General features: G+C 37.7%; 1 protein-coding gene across 2 annotated transcripts in view; it reads left to right on the top strand.

Annotated features, from left to right (window-relative positions):
• The first annotated feature begins 14,631 nt into the window (after positions 1-14,631).
• The window catches only part of LOC127696544 (albumin), a 46,485-nt gene continuing 35,328 nt past the window's right edge, over positions 14,632-25,788 (top strand). For both annotated transcript variants that reach the window (XM_052199360.1, XM_052199359.1), the window contains exons 1-10: positions 14,632-14,731; positions 15,405-15,462; positions 17,615-17,747; positions 18,844-19,055; positions 19,688-19,820; positions 20,715-20,812; positions 22,159-22,288; positions 23,099-23,313; positions 24,020-24,152; positions 25,219-25,316. In XM_052199360.1, the coding sequence (XP_052055320.1) occupies positions 14,653-14,731; positions 15,405-15,462; positions 17,615-17,747; positions 18,844-19,055; positions 19,688-19,820; positions 20,715-20,812; positions 22,159-22,288; positions 23,099-23,313; positions 24,020-24,152; positions 25,219-25,316 (1,289 nt within the window). In that variant the 5' untranslated portion in view covers positions 14,632-14,652. The remainder of the gene's footprint in view (positions 14,732-15,404; positions 15,463-17,614; positions 17,748-18,843; positions 19,056-19,687; positions 19,821-20,714; positions 20,813-22,158; positions 22,289-23,098; positions 23,314-24,019; positions 24,153-25,218; positions 25,317-25,788) is intronic.

Raw genomic sequence — 25,788 nt, 5'->3', positions numbered from 1 at the left:
GATGACAGAATAAAACCTTGAGAAGCCCTGTTGGAAAAGGAAACTGGGTCATCTGGATGGGTGCATCATAAGATTTGCTATCTTTGTGAAATGAACTTTCACTATATTTTTGCTTGACTAGCCACTATGAATTGGTTCACCTGATTCAGGTCAGTCATGTTAAATTTAGATGCTACCTTTACTGCTAGGTTCTTTTCTCTATCCCAGGAACCAGTCGCTCATATATGCTTTAGTCTATGAATTTTACAGACTTACCAAGTACTGTGTACTAGTTTACATACATGGTCATTTATAGCCATATGAAACTTTTATTATAGAGCTGGCTTGAGATTGTACACATTATTCTATAACTGGATCTTACTTATCTCATATTTTTACTTTAAGCTTGGTACTTGAAGTGATTATGAGACCATGTTTATAATCATACACATACACATGTGCACACATACACATGTGCACATATACACAGACACACATACATATATGTACACACATATATTCACACACATATGCATGTATGAATATACACATACATATATATACACATTCATATACATACACCTGCACATATCTATACATACACACATATAAATACATATACACACTAACACATATATAGACAAACACTCATACACACATGTACATTTACCTTGATTTAAGAGTAATATATAATGCTATTTATATCTAAGCATTTTTCCTATTAGATAATTCTGTTCTGTTTCATCTGGTTAACAGACATATGCAACAAATTAAAGAGATTGAAGCATAGCAGAAAAATTTTGGCTTTACTCGTACAGACAAACATAAAATCAAGAAAGGTGATATTCTCCATGGTGTGCACGTTGATATATAAATAACCTTACATTAAGCGACACATCTTTTCATACTACTAGGGACCTACCATATACAGATATTCTAGGCAAGTCTCAAGTATTGGATGAAAAATTAGAGCATTCACCAGTATAATTATTACTTAGCTAACTCAAAGAAATCCATCATTTTCTGTGCATAATGATTCATAGTGGTTAGTCAAGCAAAGACACAGTGAAAGTTAATTTTTCACAAAGTATCAAGTATAGCACAGTAATGAAATATAAATGCTCAGACAACTTCATAGCAAAAAATACTCACAACCCCAAACACTCATTTCAACATTTATTTATTTTTTTAAACTATCAAACACAGCCTCAAAATGTGATGGGCATTCTTCTCCAATATTAGAAAAACACTCATTGAAATAGGGGAAAAACCCAAAGCATCCCTGCTAAAGAAGCAAGATGAAAGTGTCCACAATCTTTATTCATATTCAGTATAGCGCTTGAAATCTCAGGCAAAGCCATAAAACAAAACAAAACAAGAAAAGGGTGCAGGGAGGATATGGATATGAAAAGATGCTAAACTGTCCTTATGTGCAGATGTGATCCTAGATATAGAAGACTCTGAAGACTACATTTGAATCTTTCAGTAAGGTGGCAAGTAGATAATCAATCTACCACCACCAGTAGCCTACCTGCATGCAAATCACATGCACAGTAAACTAGGAGAACAACTCCATTCTCAGTTGCCTTAAAAAATTACCTTTGAATAATAAATCTAACCAAAGGAAAGAGATACTTTTAAATTTAAAAATTTTAAAATACTGAAAATAAAAAGAAGACACTAGAAGAAAGCCCCAACCCACTGTGCTATGGATTGGAAGAATTAATACTGAGAAAATGTCTATGCTACGAAAAACAGTGATGTAATCCTCAGCTGAACTCCAATATCATTCTTCAAATGAACATGTATACAAACTTATGATTCATATGGAAGCACAAAGACTCTTGGAATACATTTCGTGTTGGATCAGTTGAATAGTGCTGTAATTATTTTCTTAACTGATTTAAAGTTAGACTACTGAGTCATAGTAAAATTAAACAAATGATCTCCTTCCCAATGTCTGAGCATAACAGCAGACTAAAATCAGAAACATAGATCAATACAACAGAATTGAAGTCCTAGTTATAAACCTTTACAGATACAGTCACCTGGTTTTGGAATATATATATATATATATATATATATATATATATATATATATATATATATATATATATGTTGGAGAAATCTCTTCAACAAATGTTCTTGGGAAAACTAAAAATTAACTTGCAAAAGAATGAAACTAGACTCTTTTCTTTAAAAGAACCAACTACACATGTATCCGAGATCTTGCTATGAAAACTGAATGGCAGTTATTAAGAAAACAACACATGAGGGTGTGCATGTGGGCTTCACGGAGCCCTTATATATTGCCAGAGGGAGCATGAAGTGGTCCAATCTCCATGAAACCGAGTATAAAGACTACAAATGAACACCATAGTCATTCATATACATCTGTCCGTGTGCCCTCTATCAACACCACAGAGAAAAGTGCACATTGGTGTGTACTGCAGCACGGTTTATATCAGCTGAGTGTCTAGACTGGCTTCAGTATCTGTCACAAGAGAAAAGGGAGAAGGAAAATGAGGGATACACACACAGCAGATTTTTTTCATATCTAAAGAACAAAACTATGTCCTCGTTAAGATCTTGGCTACAACTGGAAGCAATCATATTAAGTAAATTAAGTCAGCCTTACAAAGACAAATATCCTGTGTTTTCCCTCATTTGTGGGTCCCAGATTTGGGGCATATATTTAAAATCATGTATGTATATACAACCTGAAAGCAAAAGTATGATATATAAAATAATGTATGTATTTATGACCCAGAAACAGAAATAAAGTGGTCTCAAGGAAACAAGGGGACTAATGGGAGAGATAAAGAGAGGGAGGTGGAGTGTTTAGAGGAATAAACTCATACACTGATACAAAGATGTCCTCAAATAAGTCAGAGCAATGCAATGACAATGTGTCAATGAAACATACACCCATGTCCTTGCACACAGACTGACAGCTCCATTAGCCATTAATATTTGTTACTTTTATATACAAATACTGTATACAATCTTGTTCCTTTCCTTTCTTTCCTCCAACTACCTCTTTGTCTTCACCCCCACTCACTCTAAATTCTTGCTTTTTTCTTAAATTACTATTGTTACACTTGCACACACACATACACCCATACACAGTTGAATGAATGAATGAATGAATGTTTAATGGAATTTGCTGAGTCTGCTTAGTTTCAGAAACCATTTTCTCAGTGGCCCTGCCCTTGGGGACCAGCTTCTTCACACTTCTTCGCATCTATGTCTGCATCCCAGCATTCCCTTGTTCTCTTCTTGAGATAGAATTTCTCTCCCCATCTAGCCCAGGTTAGCCTTAAGTCTATGATACCCATCTTGCCTCATTAGTGCTGGGATTATAGAGATGTCAGCAGGCATGGTACAGGGATCTTCTCAGATGGCAAAGCTCGGCTTCCTTTTCCAGCATAATGCGCTCCTTACTCACGTCCATTTTCTACACTCCTGCGCCCCATCAGGCTTCTCACAGAGGCAGCCCTGACTCCCTTTTTGGAGTTTCTGCACATAGGTGATGTGCAATGTTCTCATCTCCAACAGATGCTGGGCTCTCTACCTCCACAGCATCATAGATAGAATAGTAGGGTCTTCATTAAATGAAGCATAAATAAAGTTTATGCTTCATTTAATCTAAGCATAGTAAAGCATATTACTAGGTTCGTCCATGTTAAAAAATCTTTGAACTGGCATCAAAGGGTGTGCTAGAGTTTGGTGTTACATTATCCAACTCTTCCCAATTCTTTCCTTTGTTTGCTCCAGTTCTCATTCTATGCATGGCCTTTACAAGCATATCTATAAATGTTTAAGCCTCTCTCCACCTGTTTAAGTCACTTTCTCATGTTAGTTCTGCTCAGTCTGCATGTCCATGCAGTAGGTCATTAACTTTAAACCATTTCTGCTGTATATAGTATCAATATTCTTTTTTTAAATGTCTATCACCATAATGCACAGCATGAAGTATGCCCTCCCCAGAGTCTCAACATTTAAGGGACTATAGCCGTAACCCTCTGCTAGAGCCCTTTCCTGGCCTGGCATGAGGGCTTAGGTTTGATGCCCAGATCTGCACAGAGATGAAGTATCTCAGCAATCAATGCTTACATTTGGGCTGTTTCGAAATTTTCTTTGAGGCACCAAATGTTTGGGGATAGGCTGTTTATGAGGTTCGATGTTCTAGCCCAGATCCATCGACTGTGAACTCAGACCTTTCCACTGCTGGTTTTCTATTAACTCAATCAGAAGTATTGAGCAATCTAAGAGCCAGGAGTTTCTGGATTCATTAACCGAGTTGGTTGTTACTTGACCATCTTTCTTGGCATGGCTTCTACCAGCTGGCCAGCAGCTGGCCCACTGAAAAATATACTTAGTACTGAACCTTGTAAGTTTCATGATATAAACTCTTATCTCCAAGAAACCTTCTAGCACAATCTATATTCTCAATAATTTAAGTGAATACAGTTGGGAAGCATGGAAGGCTTAAATATGGGGACGGCGCAGAACAATTAATGCTTTATGGCAATGTTTATTTGCATTAGAAAACTTTAGATATTTCTGACTTTTGTTGGGAAATATACTTTTCATATTGAATGAGACATTAAATTGCTTATTATGTTTCAGTTACTGAGTTTGATGCTTAATGAGCTTCCTCTTTCCAAACTCACTTTTTTTTTTTAATATTTTTATTCCCTATATTCTTTGTTTACATTCCAAATGATTTCCCCTTTCCCGGATTCCCCCTCCCCATATGTCCCATAAACCTTCTTCTCTCCATCCCTTCTCCAATCACCTCCCTCCTTTTTCTCTGTCCTTATATTCCCTTCCCATGCTAGATCAATCCTTCCCAGGATCAGGACCCTCTCCATACTTCTACATGGGAGTCATTTGTTATGCAATTTGTGCCTTGGGTACTTTTTATAAAGCATTTCTTGCCATTCAGCTTAGGAGAGATCTGCATATGCCCACTGAACTATAGGAAAAATGTGGAGAAAAGACTTTATGTCCCCACTTTCTTTAAAATTAAACCAAATTTTGTGTATTTTAGAATTAATAGAGGTTAAGTCACCATTTCTGGAAAATTTGTGGTGAAATTCTGATGACATTATTAGACACAGTTGTTCATTTTTTGCACATATTTTACTTTTAAGTGGAGGTCAAAAAGTTCTATATGATCATGGTAGGAGAACTGTGCAGGCTAGACTAAGGTTGTCAGATGGAAGCAAGTTAGAGACATTCCAGAAATAGGAAGGAGAGAGTGCTAGGAAAACGACTTCAAAAGAAATAAGAAAACCAAGACAAAAGAAAATGACAAACAGGAAATAATACAAGTAGAAAAGAAGAAATTGAAGGGATTAAAGCTAAGGTTTAATTTCTAATCACCTTTGTATTTCAGCAGGAGTGTGAGCGTGTGTGTGTGTGTGTGTGTGTGTGTGTGTGCCAGTTGGCACTCCTAGGTCCTCACATGTGGTCATCAATTTGGGTTCCATTTGTAAATAAGAAACTGAACACATAAAAGTCTAGGTAAAAGCAATTTACATAAGATGCAACCAAACCATAGAGAGAAGGAACCAAAATTAAAAATTCAAATCAGAGCCAAGGAGTTAATCATGGATTTGCGCTGACTTACATGAATTACTATGTGGAGCCACCGATGGTAGCCCAGTTGATAGTATCCTCTGAATGAAGTTGAAACCATATGAATGAATATTTTGGGGTCAAGACTGTTGTGCATTAATAATTCCATGTAAGTTGACCCAATAAATCTGTGATTTCATTTCACCAGAAGATATAGTGGGTTCTGTTTCATAATAAGTGACTGTTTCCAAATTTCTTATGTGCCACATGCTATTCTTTAACAGAATTTGTCTTCCTATGACAAAGCAGCCTCCTTTGAAATTATAGATAATTACATACTACTATGTTGATCAATTTTATTTGTAATCTTTCAGAAGGAAATTTTAAATATAGGACAATAATGGAAGACTTTGCCAAAAAAATTGTTTCTCCATATAAAATCCAAACTTATTTTTATTGAAGTATAGATCATATAGATATGTCTATTTTAAAATAATTTCATTTTTAGAAAGAATTGAATGTTTTGTTGCATTATGAGAAGACAGCTTTCATTTGTAATCAATTAGGTAATAAATAGGTCCCCAGAAATTCTGAGACCTCTGACTTAGACACTGGAGGACTCTGAGAGACCAGTGATGAAGAGGGCACAACCTATGTCACACCTTCGTGTTGGGATGGGGGGGGTGTCATAACATCTATCAGTGTGTCATCTGACCACAAAGTAACTGATGCCAGGTAAGACTAGGCATGTGTAGTCTGTCAACACCGGTGAAAATTTCAAAAAGAACTTAAAAATTCAACACTTATAAAAAGTAGATTTGGAATCCATCTTCCGTTTTACAGAGAACACTTAGATTTCTCTTTGTGCTTTCCAGGATACCCTGAGAAAAAAAAAGACATGAAGATTCAGGACTCATCTTTTCTGTTGGTGTACAATCAACACCCTAAGGAACACAAATTTGTTTAAATGTTTGACTTCTGTTCTCTGTGCTGCAATTAATAATAAAATGGAAAGAATTTGCTCTGTGTTCTGAACTATATCTTCCAAAGGCAAACTTCACCCTAGCAGCCTCTTAGGCTCAGGGAAACCCTCACCTTCCTCCCTTCATCAGGGACTCTAGCTCCATATGGGCAACTCAAGGAAAACAGTCGTTAATACTCTCCCAAGTTATGGGCGGTGGGCATAGAAACCAATATTTCAACATTTTGAGAATTCTGAATGAGACCTAATGTTTATGAACTGTGGTTTTCCTTTGTCAGTGGGACTCTAAGAATCATTTTGGGGACAAAGGAGATATGGATAGCTTTAAATGTGACTAGTTGAACTCGTAAATCAAATGAACTGAGAAAAAATAGTATCACTCAGGATGACAGAATAAAACCTTGAGACGCTCTGTTGGAAGAGGAAACGGGGTGATCTGGAGGGGTGCTGGAGCAAACTGGATTGATGCCTCATAAGTGTTGCATGGCCAGAGTCATCTTAAAATCCAGATGCTGCCTTCACTGCTAGGCTCTTTCCTCTATTTCAGGAACCAGTTGCTCATATATACCTTAGTTTATGAACTTTATAGACTTATACTAGCACTGTGTACAAGTTTACATACAAGGCCATTTATAGTCATATGAACCTTTTATTGTAGACCTGCCTTCAGATTGTGCACATTTTTCTACAACTGGCTCTTACTTATCCCTTATAGTTTTACTTTAATCATGGTACTTGAAGTGATTATGAGACCCTATGTATATACATACATACATACATACACACACACAAAGCAGCATACACATGTACACATGTACACATATACATATACATACATATACCCATATACACATACATATACATACACAAACACACATATGCATGACACACATATACACACATACACACATATACACACATGCATATTTAATGTCATCAAAGTATAATATATAAAGCTATTTAAATCTAAGAATTTATCCTATTAGATAATTCTGGTCTGTTGCACCTGGTTTGCAGACATACCCATCAAATTAAAGAGACTGAAGTATAGCAGAAAAATTTTGGCTTTACGGGTACAGACTCAAATCAAGAAAGGTGATATTCTCCATGGTGTGCACGTTGATATAAAAATGGCCTTACATTAAGCCAGCACAACTTTTCATACTACTAGGAACCTACAATATACAGACATTCTAGGCAAGTCTTAAGTTATGGATGAAAAATTAGAGCATTCACTAGTATATTTGTTGCTTAGCTAACTCAAAGAAATTCATCATTTTCTATGCATAATGACTCATAGTGGTTAGTCAAGCAAAGACACAGTGAAAGTTCATTTCACAAAGTATCAAGAATAGCACAGTAATGAAATACAAATGTTCAGACAACTTCATAGCAAAAAATACTCACAACCCCAAACACTAATTTCAGCATTTATTTATTTTATAAACTATCAAACACAGCTTTAAAATGTGATGGGCATTATTCTCCAATATCAGGAAAACACTCACTGAAATACAGGGCAAGCCCAAAGCATTCCTGCTAAAGAAGCAAGACAAAAGTGTCCACTATCTTCACTCGAATTCAGTATAGCACCTGAAATCTCAGCCAAAGCCATAAAACAAAAAAGAGAGGGAGGATATGGATACGAAAAGACTCTAAACTGTCCCTGTGTGCAGATGTGATCCTAGATAGAGAAGACCCTGAAGACCACATTTGAAACATTCAGCAAAGTGTCGATTAGAAAATTAATCTACTATCACCTGTAGCCTACCTGTATGCAAATAACATGCACATAAAACCAGGAGAACAACTCCTTTCTCAGATGTCTTAAAAAATTACCTAGCAATAATATATCTAACCAAAGAGCTGAGATACTTTTAAAATTAAAAGTGTTAAAACACTGGGAAAAAAAAGAAGATGCTAGAAGAAGAAAGCCCCACCTCACTGTGCTTATGGATTGGAAGAATTAATATTGTGAAAATGTCTGCACTACCTGTAACTGCCTGAAGTTACATCGAACAGGTTACCTGGAATAGAAGCTGGGGATGTATGGGAAGGCGGCAAAAAGAGATGGAGACCAAGACAATACCTGCTGTTCAATGTCTCAAAGTTTAATGGAGGATTCCAAATATATAGGCAGAGGAAAACCCTTCCCCAAAGGCTGGAAGCTTCTCAGCAGAACTGGCTCAGTTGCTCTGCAGGTGACCAGTGTTTCTCAGGAAATGCAGGTCCTGGAAGAACAGTGGGCTTCACCTGGGTCTGAGCACTCCACCCTAGGTGGAGGGGATTATGGCTAACACAGGAGTTCTGAGAGAGGAACTTCACCTTGGTCCATGTCAAGTTCCTATCAGGTGGCATGGCACCTCAATAAGGCTCTCTACAACTACCAAAAGCAATTATCTAATCCTCAGCTCAACTCCAAAATCGTTCTTCAACAATATAAACAAACTTAAGATTTATATGGAAGCACAAAAACTCTTGGAACTAAATTTCATATTGGATCAAATGAATAGTGCTATAAGTAATTTCACAGCTGATTTGAAGTTAGACTACTGAGCCATAGTAAAATTAAGCAAGTGACCTCCTCCCCAAACTCTAATCATCATACCAGACTAAAATCTGAAACGTAGATCAATACAACAGAACTGAAGTCCTAAGATTATAAACCCTTACAGATGCAGCCACCTGGTTTTGAATATCTATATGCTGGAGAAATATCTTCAAGAAAGGAATATCCAAAACCAACAAATGGTTTTGGAAAAACTAGAAATTAACTTGCAAAAGAGTGACCTAGATTATTTTCTTTAAAAGAACCAACTACACATGCATCAAAGATCTTGTCATGAAAACTGAATGGCAGTTATTAAGAAAACAACACATGCTGGTGTGGATGTGGGCATCAGGGAGCCCTCATACATGCTAGAGGGAGTATGAAGTGGTCCAATCTCCATGAAACTGAGTACAGAGTCTCCAAATCAACACCATGGGCATGGTGCACATCTTTTGGTGTGCCCTGGATCAACACCACTGAGATATGTGCATATCTGTCAGTGTGCCCTTTATCAACACCACAGAGATATGCATGCACATCAGTGTGTACTGCAGCACTATTTACATCAGCTGAGTGCCCAGACTTGCTTCAGTGTCCATCAGCAGTGGAAAGGGAGAAGGAAATTAGCGATAGCCGCAGTGGATTATTTTTTTTCATATCTAAGGAACAAAACTATGTTCTTAAGATCTTGGCTACAACTGGAAGCAGTCATGTTAAGTAAATTCAGTCAACCTTACAAAGACAAATATCCTGTGTTTTCTCTCACTTGTGGTTCTTAGATTTGGGGCAAATATATAAAATCATGCATGTATATACAACCTGGAAGGAGAAGTAAAATATATAAAATCATGTATGCATGTATGACCCAGAAGCAGAAGTAAAGTGGTCTCAAGGAAACACGGGGACTATTGGGAGAGATAATGAGAAGGAGGTGGAGCCTTGAGAGGAATAAACTCACAGTTTATTATACACTGATACAAAGATGCCCTCAAATAAGTCAGAGCAATGTACAGTGACAATGTGTCAATGAAACCCAAACATATGAGCATACACACACACACACACACACACACACACACACACACACACACACACATACTGACATCTCCATTCGCCATTAATATTTGTTACTTTCATATACATGTACTGTATTTACACAATCTTGTTCCTTTCCTTTCTTCCCTCCACCTTCCTCTTTGGTCTCACCCACACTCCCTCTAAATTCATGCTCTTTTTTTTCTTTTTTGCGCTTGAATGAAAGAATGTATAATAGAACCTGCTGAGTCTGCTTAGTTTCAGAAACCATTTTCTCAGTGGCCCTGTCCTTGGGGACCAGCTTCTTCACACTCCTTTGCATCTATGTCTACAACCCAGCATTCCCTTGTTCTCTTCTTGAGATAGAATTTCTCTCCCCATCTAGCCCAGGTTGCCCTTAAGTCTATGATACCCATCTTGCCTCATTAGTGCTGGGATTATAGAGATGTCAGCAGGCATGGTACAGGGATCTTCTCAGATGGCAAAGCTCGGCTTCCTTTTCCGGCATAATGCATTCCTTACTCACGTCCATTTTCTACACTCCTGCGCCCCATCAGGCTTCTCACAGAGGAGGCCCTGACTCACTTTTTGGAGTTTCTGCACATAGGTGATGTGCAACGTTCTTATCTCCAAAAGATGCTGGGCTCTCTACCTTCACAGCATCCCAGATTGAATAACAGGGTCTTCATTTAACTGACTGAATCTAACCACAGTACAGGATGTTAATAGGTTCGTCCATATTAAAATTTCTTTTCTGCTTTTGACTGGCATGAAGGATATGGTAGAGTTTCGTGTTACATTATCCAGTTCATCTAGAATTCTTTCCTTTGATTACTCTAGTTCTGGCAGGCCAGGACCCATTCTATGCATTTTCTTTACAAGCACATCTCTAAGTGTTTAAGCCTCTCTCCAAAAGGTGAAACCCTTTTGTCAGTGGTAAACCACCTGTTTAAGTCACTTTCTCATGTTAGTACTGTTCAGTCTGCATGTTCATATAGTAGGTCATTATCTTAAAACAATTTTCTGCTGAATATAGTATCATATACTGTTGAATCTCAGCAGTCGATGCTTACACTTGGGTTGTTTTGACATTTTCTTTGAGGCACCAGGTATTTAGGGATAGGTTGTTTATGAGGATCAATGTTCTAGCCCAGATCCATCGATTATGAACTCAGACCTTTCCACCACTGGCATTCTATCAACCCGATTAGAAAGATTGAGAAATCTACAAGCCAGGAGTTTTTGGACTCATCAGCTGAGATGGTTGCTACTTGACTATCCTCCATGGCATTGATTCGATCTGCTGGCCAGCTGATGGCCCACTGAAAAATATACTTAGTACTGAACCATGCACATTTTTGTGATATACCTCTTTTCTCCAAGGAAACACAGAACAATCTATATTTTCAATATTTTAAGTGGATATAGTTGGGGAGCACAAAAGACTTCAATATGGGGATGATGAGAAACAATGTTTGAATAACAATATTTATTTGCATTAGAAATCTTTGGACATTTTTGACTTTTGTTGGGAAATACACTTTTCATATATAATGAGAAATTAAATTGTTTGTTATGTTTCAGTCATTGAGTTTGATATTTAATGATCTTCCTCTTTCCAACCTCATTTTATATGAAGCATTTCTGGCCCTTCAGCTTAGGAGATATCTGAACTATAGGAAAAATGTGGAGAAAAGACTTCGTATCCCCACTTTTCTTCAAAATTAAATGAAATTTTCTATATTTTAGAAGAGATAAATGTTAAGCCACCATTTCTAGAAAATCTGTGGTGAAATTCTGATGACATTATTAGATACAGTTGTTTATTTCTGGACATATTTCACTTTTAAGTGGAGATCCAGAAGTACTGTAGGTTCATTGGGAGAAGAACTGTTTATACTAGATTGAGGTTGTCAGATGTCCTGGATGGTTTGAAAGAAGTTAGAAATGTTCCAGAAATAGGAAGGGGAGAGGGTGCTGGGAAATCCATCCTATCAAAACTAATTCAAAGGAAATAAGAAAACCAAGATAAAAGAAAACATCAAACAGCTGATAATACCAGGAGAAAATAAGAAATTGAAGAGATTAAAGCTCAGGTTTAATTCCCAATCACATTTGTATTTCAGCAGGAGTGTGTGTGTGTGTGTGTGTGCGTGCGTGTGTGCGCGTGTGCGCACGCACGTTTGTGTGTGTGCACGTGCATGCGTGTGTGTGTGTGTGTGTGTGTGTGTGTGTGTGTTGTTGTTGTTGTTGTTTCCTTCCAGACAATGAGCACAGGATAATACATTCCAAACAACAAATTGTCTCAGCTACTTTTTGTAAAGTCCTCCCACAAGCATGAGAAAACGCTTGAAGATTATTTTCGCTATTTTCTATTTATTTAAGAACTAAAGTCTTAGTTTAACTTTCACATTTCTGCTCCTGCCATACTCTTCTGATGAATGACTAAACATCGAGTTTAAAAGCTTGAGAACCAGAATGTTTAGAAGTGATTAATAATCATGTGGCTCCGTTCCTCTCAGTATAGACTCTGCATCCAGGACGAGTGCCAGACGTCTCAGAAGAAAGAGTATCAAGTCTTACTTACCAAATGCAATTGTTCAAGTGTTTCCTTTTAGTTGAGATGAACCGTAAGCCCAGAGATTGTGTCAAGAAGTAAGCGCTTTAATTCTTGGCTGCTAAGGATTAATTACAATATGCCCATGTAAGACATTGAGATATACTGCTAAGAAGAGGCTCAGTTGTTATTAATTTATGTCTTAAAATTATTGGAGCTTCATCAGTCACTAAACGTGCTCAAGCTTCTACTCCATTATGATGACTTTTTCTTATACTTTGGTATTTATTATTAGCCTACAAAAAATCTAAATGCAAAATAAATACACAGATGATTTTTTTACTTGATTGTCAAACAAAAATGTATGTACATAGTCCAGGTGTGAGAGATAAAAGCTTGAATATGTGAGTTAGTAATACAAATATATTCAGGAACTTAAGCATACTTGTTTATATTTATCCAGACCTACATAAGAACAGGACTAGGACTGAGTACTGTCTTCTAATAGTTACCACTCTTTCTAGGAAGTTTAAGGAGGAATTGATCCAAGAAAGGATTATCTTTTCTGTTTAGTTTCTATCTTCTTTTCCAATATGGGGTTTTGTCTTAATTCAACCCTCCCCCGCCCCCTCCCCCAGTGGAAGTTATGCCACAGGCAGACTTTTTTATTTTATTTTATTTTATTACATTCTGTTCATCTGTGTCTTCAGAGACTAGTCATTTCAGGACCCTTTTGAGTCATAAAATAAGAAAGGAAACACTTTTCCCCTCTCCTTTTTTTTTTTTTTTTTTTTTTTTTTTGCCTTTACTCCTGTGTTTGATTGTTTGATTATAGAATTTGGGCACCTTCTTGAAGATGAGGACATAGGATGAGGTCATAGAAAGTAGATTCCTTTCATTGTATAATTGTATAACTAGATATGAAGATTCTTCTTCTTCTTCTTCTTCTTCTTCTTCTTCTTCTTCTTCTTCTTCTTCTTCTTCTTCTTCTTCTTCTTCTTCTTCTTCTTTCTTCTTCTTCTTCCTCTTCCTCTTCCTCTTCCTCTTCCTCCTCCTCCTCCTCCCCTTCTCATTTTCCATCTCCTCCTCCTCCTTCTGTCACTGAGTAGATCCAGTATGTATAGGAACCATGGGAGTGATTTGGATGTGGTATTGACTGACTCATCCTTCTAGCTAAGTGAGATAGCTGGTTTGCCACTAATTATCACCCTGAGGTGTCAGGGGAAGTATGATAGAATGACAAAGACCATCACCACTGTCATTGTGGTGCCTGTTCTAGTGTCTCCTCTAAAACACACCAAGAACGAGGCTCATGTTAGATGACAATATTCTACTCCAGACCTGTTTCACACTTAACCTGAGCATGGGGTGTGGACACAAGACTTCTGAAAGTCCTCTGCACGTTTATTTTTATTTTTATTTATTTTTTATATTGATCTGGCTTCTTTTAAGTTCACAACTGAGACACTGTGAGTCTTATGGAGCATTCTAACTTTAAAGAGATGAGAAAGACTTGGAAGCCCTGTGATGAGACCCACCCCTTCCTCATGTAAATTCTTCATTACCTGTACATGGAAGCATATTTGGGATGAACAATCCATGTGATTCACTTCTTAGCTTCTAGAATGTTTCCTGTTTCCATGCAAAGGCACAAAGTGAAATGCTCAACTGGGAGACAAAGAGATTAAACTCTTATGTAAAATTGAAGTCTTACATAACTTTAATGAATTGACAAAGTCTTTTGGGGGAGGAGGGAACAGCTCTAGATGGCAAACATACGCAATGGATTTAGTCAAACAACATTTTGGCAAGGATAGCACGATTTTGTAACGGGGTAGGGACCAATGAAATGTGAGGAAAGTATGGTTAATGATCTCCAGTTATTGGTTAAAGAAGTATATTAGAGCGAGTTTCTCTGCACATAGATCACCTTTCCTATCAACCCCACTAGCCTCTGGCAAAATGAAGTGGGTAACCTTTCTCCTCCTCCTCTTTGTCTCCGGCTCTGCTTTTTCCAGGGGTGTGTTTCGTCGAGAAGCACGTAAGAATTTTATGTTCTTTCATCTCTACTTTTATTATTCCTAGTAATGGAAGTATGATATTTTTAAATAGTTAAATTTTTCTTTAGTGCTGATTTCTAGAAGATGATTATTATGATTATGATTTGCATCTGAGAACCCTTATGCTGTTATCTTATTAATTTATTTTAGATATCTTTAATGACAATAATGGGGGATTTTTGAAAGCTTAGTTTTAAATTTCTTTTAATTTAAAAAAAATGTTAGTTAGAATGACTTAAATTACATCAAATTCAGCTGAATTCATTACAGCCTTAAAGGGTTTGCCTGTTCTTCCATGTTACACTGAAAACTAAAAGTGTGTTTTACTAATTTTATAAATGGAGTTTCCATTTATGTTTACTATTGTCTTAGTAGATATTTACAAGCATAATAGAAGCATTAAACTTTGGGTTTGAATGCAATGTTATAAACACTTAACAGGTTTTAAAATAATATTTTTGGTGAAAGAATATAACTTTGAATGTAGTAGTAAGAAATCCTTGCCACCTTCAGGTTTTCCTGCAACGATTAGAGGCTGGCATCTTTGTGGAATAGCTTACATTAATGAAGAGGGAATGAAAAGCAGCATATTACAATCAGTTGTCTTCATCAATCTTTAAATACATTTTGTGTTTTTTCTCTCCATTTTCACAGACAAGAGTGAGATCGCCCATCGGTTTAATGATTTGGGAGAAAAATATTTCAAAGGCCTGTAAGTTAAAATGCTGAAAGTCCACTTAACGTTTTTTGATAGTATTAGTTCAAGTTCTAAAACACCTTTTCTCCCACCTTGAGTATGCAAACCGCAGAGCAGTGCTGTCCAATAGAAATGTGTGCATTAATGAAAAGACTATGAATCTGTGCTGAGCATTGTGGCAACCAGGGACATGATCAAATAATATTTAAATATTTAAAAATATTTAATTTTAATTAAATGTATCTAGTCATGTGTGGCTAATAAATACTTCCTTTCCTGGAGAGTATCTAGAGTTCACATGTAACTTGTTATGTCTGGAATCTTATTTTTATTTCTCGATTGTCAATGAAATGTAGGTTTGGGGGTAGCCCACTTACTAACTCTTTATGCAATAAGATCTCATGGTATCTTGAGAACATTATTTTGTCTTTTTGTAGTACTGGGTCCTTACATATGTGACGTAAGTAGTCTATACTTAAGTCACATCTCCAACCTTTTTTTTTTCTGTATTCTTTGTTTACATTCCAAATGATTTCCCCTTCCCTGGTTCCCCCTTCCCTATAAGTCCCATAAGCCCTCTTCCCTCAGCCCATTCCCCAATCAACCCCCTCCCACTTCTCTGTCCTGGTACTCCCCTACAATGCTAGATCAAGCCTTTCCAGGACCAGGGCCCTCTCCTTTCTTCTTCTTGGGAATGATATGATGTATGAGTTGTGTCTTGGGTATTCAGAACTTCTGGTCTAATATCCACTTATCAGTGACTGCATTCCATGTGTGTTCTTTTGTGAATGAGCTACCTCACTTAGGATGATATTTTCCAGTTCCAACTGTTTGCCTAAGAATTTCATGAATTTATTGTTTTTAATTGCTGAGTGGTATTCCATTGTGTAAATATACCACATTTTCTGTATCCAGTCCTGCATTGAGAGACATCTGGGTTCTTTCCAGCTTCTAGCTATTATAAATAAGGCTGCTATGAACAGAATGGAGCATGTGTCCTTATTGCATGCCGGGGAATCCTCTGGGTATATGCCCAGGAGTGGTATAGCAGGGTCCTCTGGAAGTGTCATGCCCAGTTTTCTGAGAAACTGCCAGACTGATTTCCAGAGTGGTTGTACCAACTTGCATTCTCACCAGCAGTGGAGGAGTGTTCCTCTTTCTTCAAATCCTCACCAGCACTTGCTGTCTCCTGAGTTTTTAATCTTAGCCATTCTGACTGGAGTAAGGTGAAATCTCAGGGTTGTTTTGATTTGCACTTCCCTAATAACTAATGATGCTGAACATTTCTTAAGGTGCTTCTCAGCCATTTGAATTTCTTCAGGTGAAAATTCTTTGTTTAGCTCTCTACCCCATTTTTTTAATAGGGTTATTTGGTTCTCTGGAGTCTAACTTCTTGAGTTCTTTCTATATATTGGATATTAGCCCTCTGTCAGATGAAGGGTTGGTGAAGATCTTTTCCCAATTTGTTGGTTGCCGTTTTGTCCTTTTGACAGTGACCTATGCCTTAAAGAAACTTTGTGAGGTCCCATCTGTCAATTCTTGATCTTAGAGCATAAGCTACTGGTGTTCTGTTCAGGAACTTTTCTCCTGTGCCCATGTCCTCAAGGGTCTTCCCCAGTTTCTTTTCTATTAGTTTCAGTGTGTCTGGTTTTATGTGGAGGTCCTTGATCCACTTGAAGTTGAACTGGAGGTCAGCATGCAGTAGAATGTGAATTGATCCATTCTTATCTCCAACCTTAATAATGTTTTAATGTATTAAACATTAAAGAATGAGTATTTCATTTATTTTTAAAAGGCCAATAGTGTGATGCATTCCAATTAACAGAGGTGTATGGATTAGAAAAGAAATAATTCAAAGAACTTATAAAATATCTAGCCTTGACAATGAATATATTTAGCAAGTAGTTTGCTTATTTTCCTCATTTTCATAAATCTATTGACACATACATGCATCTACATGATGTATCTACATACTTCAACATGGTAGAAATCCATATTCATTTTGTTTGGAAAGGCTGGTATTCCTGGCTGTGTCAGAGAATAGCTGACCACTATAGGCTTTCTAGATAGTTGTACTAAACTATTGAAAATATACACATACACAATAGGCTGTTTTGGAGAGCCACCTGCCCCACACTGAGGTTTTCTTTCTACATCTGCTTTTCAGAGTCCTGATTGCCTTTTCCCAGTATCTCCAGAAATGCCCGTATGAAGAGCATATAAAACTGGTGAATGAAGTAACAGACTTTGCAAAGACATGCGTTGCCGATGAGTCTGCCGCCAACTGTGACAAATCCCTTGTGAGTAGCTTCTGCTTCTGAGGATCTACTTTCCTGCTTTGTGGAATTCTGAGTGTTTCAAAGGAAAGTGAATCACGACTCCCTCACTTTAGGCCTGGGAACACTGTGGCAGAGCAGGCAGAGAGATTGTTAGAGCCAGGGCGATGGGAATTTTGCTATGGGGCTCCTTATCCTAGAAATTGCAGAAGCTACACTCAAGAAGTCTCCCCAACATGGCTACCCAGATGGAAGCTTGACAGTAACAGTGACAATAGACATGCTGAAGTGGATGAGGGAAAAACAAGAACTAAACCCTACACAAAGAATGATAGGCAACTGAGAAGTGCAGAGAGCAGGACGTCACCTTCTTTGAGGAAGAGCACACCAATTGCCCATCCAATACCATTGGTCATCCTTAAAATATACATGTAAATAACATCATACAGACTAAGCAGGCTACATTTAGGAACATATATGTATTTACATGAACGTATAACCATGTAACAATGAATGAAAAATGAGGTCATGGATCTGAAAGAGAGCACGAAGGCTCACATGAGAGGCTTGGAGAGACAAAAGGGAAGGAGGATTGTATTCTTCTTCAGTTTTACAGGAAGGTAGTAAACAGACTTCTCCCAAAGTTGCCAAGCCTGTGAGGAGCTGTGTGAACATGTTCCTTCTGAGCATGTGTTGACCTGCTCCTCACATCTATTGAGATTTTTTTTTAATTATAATGACTTTGCTCCTAGCTTTTAGTGTCAGATAGAAAACACAGAAGGCAGTTTTCCTGAAGGGCATTAGCTCCTTCCTTCTTTGTTTTATCCAACATATACAATACTGTGTCACTTGATAATCATGTTTTGAAAATGTAACTAATTTCATCAACAATTTTTTGTAATACTTAAATTTATTTTAAGTGGTATGTGAAAGCAGAAAATTTATATATCGTTCAATGTGTTATGGATATTTCAATATACATATCATGTATGTACATACATACAAGGTACATGTTTTCATCAATAAATTTTATCAGCACACTTGGTTTCAATGCTGCTCTTTGGCTATGAAAAAAGTTGGGTACTGGCAGGAATTTGACCTTTCTGTCTTCCGCCCTTAGCACACTCTTTTTGGAGATAAGTTATGCTCCATTCCAAGTCTCCGTGACAGCTATGGCGAGCTGGCTGACTGCTGTGCAAAACAAGAGCCAGAAAGAAATGAATGTTTCCTGCAACACAAGGATGACAACCCCAACCTGCCGCCCTTTGAGAGGCCAGAGGCTGAGGCCATGTGCACCTCCTTCCAGGAAGACCCTACCACCTTTATGGGACAGTGAGTACCCAGGCTTCTAGGTTTAAGCTTAGACTGGGCCATAGGTCAGTCAGCGGCACTTATGCTAATAGTTATGAACCCCTAAACATCCAACATTCAAAACATTCAAAACATCCTGGGATGTGTTGAATGATTTTTAAAAACACGATATTTGATAATAATATTTGATACCACAAAACTATATCCAACAGCAATAAAAAGATCAATGGTGTTTTGATCTTGAGAACAGATAGGACCTGTGTGAAATATCTGGGACTGAGAAGTTACAAAATATTCTGTTGGTGTTCATGTGTGCATGTGCTTATACATGTGTGTATGTGTATGCCTGTGTATGTGTGTGTTGTTCATGTTCTCTAGATCAATTTCATTTTAATCATCAACATTTCATCACCTAAATTTATCTACTTACCAAAAATGCACATATCTGAACACACACACACACACACTCAAATCTCTTTTCTCACTTAACAACAAAGGCCATCACTCATGCATGGGTGGCCACACTGAGTGAAACTCGTCGATTACAGATCTCACGTGTACCCAAGGGTGTGGGGTGTCTCTAATCATTTCTGTTGTGTACTGTGCTGTGGGAAATGACTGCCCAATTTCTTCTCCTTTTCCCCATAACTCAGCTATTTGTATGAAGTTGCCAGAAGACATCCTTATTTCTATGCCCCAGAACTCCTTTACTATGCTGAGAAGTACAGTGCAATTCTGACCCAGTGCTGTGCAGAGGCCGACAAAGCAGCCTGCATGGGCCCGAAGGTAATCCCAGGAAAGATGAACGAAGGAGTTGCTTTGTATTCCAACCTCAGAACTGGATCATCCTATGGCTAGATTCAGGAGACTCGACTTTCCGAATGAACCGTCTCCTTCTTCTTAAGTTACCAGTGGATTTTCGTTCTTATGCCTTCCTTCCTTTTTTCTAAAATTTGGCAGTGGTCAGAAGAGGGGGTTCTTGTATATGTGTTACTTGTCCTCTCTTTCTTCATGGGAATGATGTCTGCAGTAGAATACTCTTTGTCAAGCTGTGCAGAAACGGCTAGACTTCTTTTTTTTTTTTCTTTTATTTTTTGACCTTCTCTGAGACTTCTCAGGAGCTAAAATTTAAAGCAGTGAATTTTTACTGAGGCTAGAAGTTTGAGTTCATTCCTTTCTTCCAGGAATATTTGTTACTTGCATCATTTGATTTTTATAATCACTTACTGATTTTATGAAAGTTAATGGAGGAAGGACTAAAGTGGATTAATCATAAAATTAAAAATCAGTTCAGGTATATGTCCTGGGACATCTCCTTACAGGACCCTTCTCTCAGCAGTGTCTCCAAGATGCTTTAAGTAGCAATGACCTGACTGATTTTCTTTTCCCTTAGGTATCAAAATAATTATTTGCCAAGAGGGAGGACTTGTGCATTGAGGTGTCAATTATCTTTTTAAGTTTTCATTTTGATCAAAGATCCAACAAACATGCACAAGGTCCTGATTTCAACTCCTCCCCAAACAAATCAATTATTTTGGTATCGGGCTGACTGAAACTTTGATTCTCTCTCTCTCTCTCTCTCTCTCTCTCTCTCTCTCTCTCTCTCTCTCTCTCTCTGTGTGTGTGTGTGTGTGTGTAAAAATAACCTTTACCATTTTTTAACTGGATTATTTGTTGTAGCTTGATGCAGTGAAGGAGAAAGCCTTGGTTTCATCTGTCCGTCAGAGAATGAAGTGCTCCAGCATGCAGAAATTTGGAGAGAGAGCCTTCAAAGCATGGTACATGACTTTTCTTTAATATCATAGTTCATGTCTTTCTGATGGTGGTTGTCCAATCCAAAAGACTGTGCCTTTATAAGGTACTTTATGAGAAGACAATAGAGGTGAAATCAGAATAGTAATAATTTGACATTTTTGTCTAATTGTTTTGTTTTAAATTATCAAAGAATTTAGAAGACTTTTTTTCTAAGAGAATATAGGTATTTAAAATATCATTTGTTTATAAAGACTGGGACTCATTTTCCAAGCTTACGTAATAGAGTCCTAGTCAGGGTTTATATTCCCTATGTCTAAAAGTGACTTTTCTATGTCCTGATAATTGAATTTAGCCATCAATCAAACTAGTTACTACTTTGATTTTTTTTACAGCTCCAATTGTGCCCTTAATCTCATGTTTGTGTTTGACCCTCTTTATTTTATAAGCTGCAGCTGAGTCTGGGAGCATCCTTTAATATGGAAGCCAAGAAAGATAAGCTTGCCCTTCTGCTGCCTCACGTGTCAGTCAACAATGAATCAACACAATAGGAGAGAACATTGAGACAACATTGTGTGTGTTGTCTAGGAACTGTCAGCACAATTATCCTCACTAAGTCATTCCTACTATCCAAATTATTACAGACAAAGCAAGTTCAACATGAACAATGCACTGTTACCCAGGCTGTTACTGGTTCCTGCAAGGGAGCCTAGTGGAGTTAGGATGAAGATCATTTTAGAAAGAGAATCTTGGCTTTTGCCATGAGCTTAGAGGCTGTCTGCTGGAACAGGTTCTTGGCAGGAGGATGATTATTAGAACTCTCTAGTTCTCTAGGAATTAAGAATTTTCCCCCACTGAACATTAGGATTTAGAGAAATATGTCTTGTGATGAAAGATGGTGAATCTTCATTTCCAGACAAGGAAATGTTTTCATGCCATTATGTAATTTAATCTCCTAGATCCTTGATTCCACATGTTGTAACACTCTAAAAGCTAATGCCTGCTGGTGGTCACAGTGCTAAGATAGGAGCAACCCGGAAACAGAAGTCAGATAAGACTTAAAGATTCACTGCTGCCACTTTGGGGAAATCTTGCCTGCTTTTAATTCAATGCAGCCTTAGCTTTTCATGCACCACCCCTATTCTTTTAGTAGACAAATCTGCCAAAGAAAAACATAAGTGTCATCCCAGACTAGCATGACAATAGTGAATTTTTATAGATTGTTCAATTAAGTTGGTTTTGAACTTCAAAACAGTTTATAGCAGGTTTTGAACTTGTTAAAAATGGTGTCTTTTTTTTTTTTTACTGCTTTCATACGAATACAATATGATAATAATTCATTGATGGAAATTCCTTTTTTTTTTTTTTTTAGGGCTGTAGCTCGCATGAGCCAGACATTCCCCAATGCTGACTTTGCAGAAATCACCAAATTGGCAACAGACCTGACCAAAGTCACCAAGGAGTGCTGCCATGGGGACCTGCTGGAATGTGCAGATGACAGGGTAAGGAGCCATCGCATGCTCAGTCAGTGAGTGCACCTGCTTGGCTTCATCAGAGAACACTGCTGTCTGCTGGTGTGGCCTTTACCCTCCCAAGCTCTCCGTGGTTGCTGCTACTTTCCGGAAAAACATAACAAAACAAAACAAAAACAGAAAACAAAACCATAATAGTACCAACAGTAAAAAAGTTTTCTGTATAATTTAATGACCTGAAACTCCTTTCTTCAGTCACACCTTGAGACGGCTTTAGTGGAACAAGAACGAGAAGCCACAAATGTAGATTCCTAAGATGTTCTGGCGAGAGAAGCAGGGCTACACATCCTAAAGAGAGGAGAGGCTTTTACAAATGTGCTTATCTGCCCTTTCCCCTAATTTATTGTCTGTGTTAAGTACATACAAATTCACTGTGATTTCATTTTCTCCAACATTGTCTATCCTATTATCTCCCATCCCTCCCCGCTACAAAAACTAAAAATATAATCAAATACCAGAATCCTCTTCTACCATAGTACCTTCTGGAAAAGTGGAGGCAGATATTTTGTGTACCTAAGCAAGCCCTGTAATTATGCTCATTACTGATACATATCTTGTTCCAGAACAGTCTTTCTTGGATCCGACTGGAATGTTTTGGTCATAGTATCTCTGAGTCTACAGTCTCTGCAGCACTGCGGGGCTGAGCATGTGTTTACAGAAGCCACTTTGGTTGGATATGGTTTGGAGCAGGATGAATATGTTTTCCCCACATGACAGAGGTACAGGGACAAAATGTAGCCAAGATAATTCCTCTGAAGCTTTGGTTTTCCATTCTCCCAGGCGGAACTTGCCAAGTATATGTGTGAAAACCAGGCAACCATCTCCAGCAAACTGCAGGCTTGCTGTGATAAGCCAGTGCTGCAGAAAGCCCAGTGTCTCAGTGAGGTAGAACATGACACCATGCCTGCTGACCTGCCTGCAGTGGCTGCTGATTTTGTTGAGGATAAGGAAGTGTGCAAGAATTACGCTGAGGCCAAGGATGTCTTCCTGGGCACGTGAGTGTAGCAGGACTTCTGTGGCTCTCAGAAAAATAATTCACCCTTACTATTCTTAGCCTTCAAAATTTCCTTGAAAAGTGTTTTAAATAATTTAAAATATTTTGTATGAAATCGTATGTGCCTTCAGCGTAAATTCAATGTTCCTTACTTCACAAGAATATTTCTGGAAATCTTTAGAAATATGCCATGAATATATGCATTTTAATTACCACTTCATTATAGTTATGAACATAATTCTTAAATATATAATGTATAGGAATATATTACCGATGTATCTTCTTACCTATCCAGCTCTATCTATTTCTGTGATGACATCAAGAATTTCTATCTATCTATATGCTTATATGTCAACATGACACTAGATTTTTCATACTTGGTTGAAAAGACCAGGATGTCACAGTGTGGCAAGTCTTGATAGCAAATGACAATATGTTTTCAGTAAGTGCAACAATTATTTCCATTCTACAACTGAGGAAGTTAATGCACTGATAGTAATTTGTCCATGCAGAATACTAAATTAGGTTTCAGTGTCAAAGTTGAAACCTGGGAAGAGTTCTCTTGGGTCCCGTGTTCTTCCTGCCTAGTTTTTAGCATGGATCTCAGTCCCATGCTGAATGCCTGGGATGAGCATCACTGTTGAGGTGGTCATGTGACTCTGTTACCTGCTCATTTACTTGACTCAGTCTATGTCCTTCTCAATTAGGTTTTTGTATGAATATTCAAGAAGGCACCCTGACTTCTCTGTATCCCTGTTGCTGAGACTTGCTAAGAAGTATGAAGCCACTCTGGAAAAGTGCTGTGCTGAAGCTGATCCCCCTGCCTGCTATGGCACAGTGGTAGGTTTCCATAGGCCAAGGACACCTGCAGTGTTAATGGAGCTTTCTACAAGGAGAAAGGGAGAGAGGAATTCATGATAATGAATATGTAGGTCAATGCAGAGGTTTTCTTGTGATGGAGGCAAGTTTGAGCTCTTTAACTTCTTCAACATCATAGGAGAAACTTTTAGGATAAAATACAAGGAAACCTTGAACAACTGCTCTAGAAAAGGAAGGTTCAAAGAGACGAAGGAATCTTTACTTATACAACATCTTTATTGCAGCTTTTCCTTTTTTACACTTCTGAGAATAAAATTTGAGAACAAATTCAAATGTCAACTAAAATTGATTTATTTAACTTAGATTGAAAGACCATTAATCTGTTGGAGTATACTGTCAACTATTAGAATTAATATCTCAAAGAAGTTTGTGAACTCTAGTTCTTTAAATGGCATTCAAAGATTTTGGAGAAGGTTTTGGAGTAGTTTTATGAGAAGTTTTACTTGAAAGTTTGTTGTGGAGGGCATTAGGACTCCTGTTAGTACATCTGGTTTCTGAAGTCTTTGAGACCAGAAGAGAGTTGTACTTTACAAACAAACTGCTGAATGCCAGACACCACTCAGTGATTGAGCCATGGAGTGGATGCTGTCAGAGACCTCAAGAGAGATCTTAGAGAGATTGCTAAAATGAAGGCCATCATCTAGTGAACTTATGCTATTCTCTAGGTGTAATTTTAATTTCATCTCCTTACTGGATAAGAGACCATATCTGGTGCTGAGGACACTTAGTGCAGTACAGTAGAGACAGGATCAGTCTGAATCTTGGATATGGGAAGAACAGTCACACAACAAGAAAATATATCAGGTGGCCTACTTCAAACAGTCATTGAATGCTAGAGCCTGAAGATGCTCATTTGACTTGTGCCAAATGACACTGCAAATAAAAGGAACAATTTAAATGAAAGGTGGCAGAGATGGCCCCAGAAGTCTCCTGACTTGTCTTTGGACAAAGGGACTGGAGTGGTGCAAAGTGACTTACACCAAAGTTACAGCAAGAGGGCTGTAAACACAATTCTTTTATTTTGCAGCTTGATGAATTTCAGCCTCTTGTAGAAGAGCCAAAGAACTTGGTCAAGTCTAACTGTGAACTTTACGAGAAGCTTGGAGAGTATGGATTCCAAAATGCGTGAGTAGTTTTACCAGCTAGTTTTTTCCTTGGTCAATTTGGGATTATTTAAAACACTGTACAGACTATCCAGCCTATGGATTTCACAATGAAAACATTATTTATAATCCCTATGTATCAAAAAATTCTGGGAAGGAGAAAATTTAGTTGGAGGGATGAAGAGGACTCTATTCCTGTATAATATAAACACTGTTCTCTTGGGAGTAGATGTTTTGAGGACTCAGCAAATCTTGATACATTAGTACTAGGAGTGTCCTTCAAGGGTTAGGTGGAATTTATGAGCAAACAATAGAACAATATTTAGTAGAAAAACAAGTAGCATGCTTCAGGCAGCAGAAACTCAAGAACTGATTGAAATGCTGAACACAAAAATATAACAAAAATATACATATCATATAAATGTTACCTGAATAAGAGTTCCCTTGGGAAAACATTGGACATTGGAGTTACAGGTAGATTTTGGTAGTTGTGA

This window comes from Apodemus sylvaticus, chromosome 11, assembly GCF_947179515.1.
Source record: "Apodemus sylvaticus chromosome 11, mApoSyl1.1, whole genome shotgun sequence".
NCBI lineage: Eukaryota > Metazoa > Chordata > Mammalia > Rodentia > Muridae > Apodemus > Apodemus sylvaticus.
This window is presented reverse-complemented; position numbering and strand designations above follow the sequence as displayed.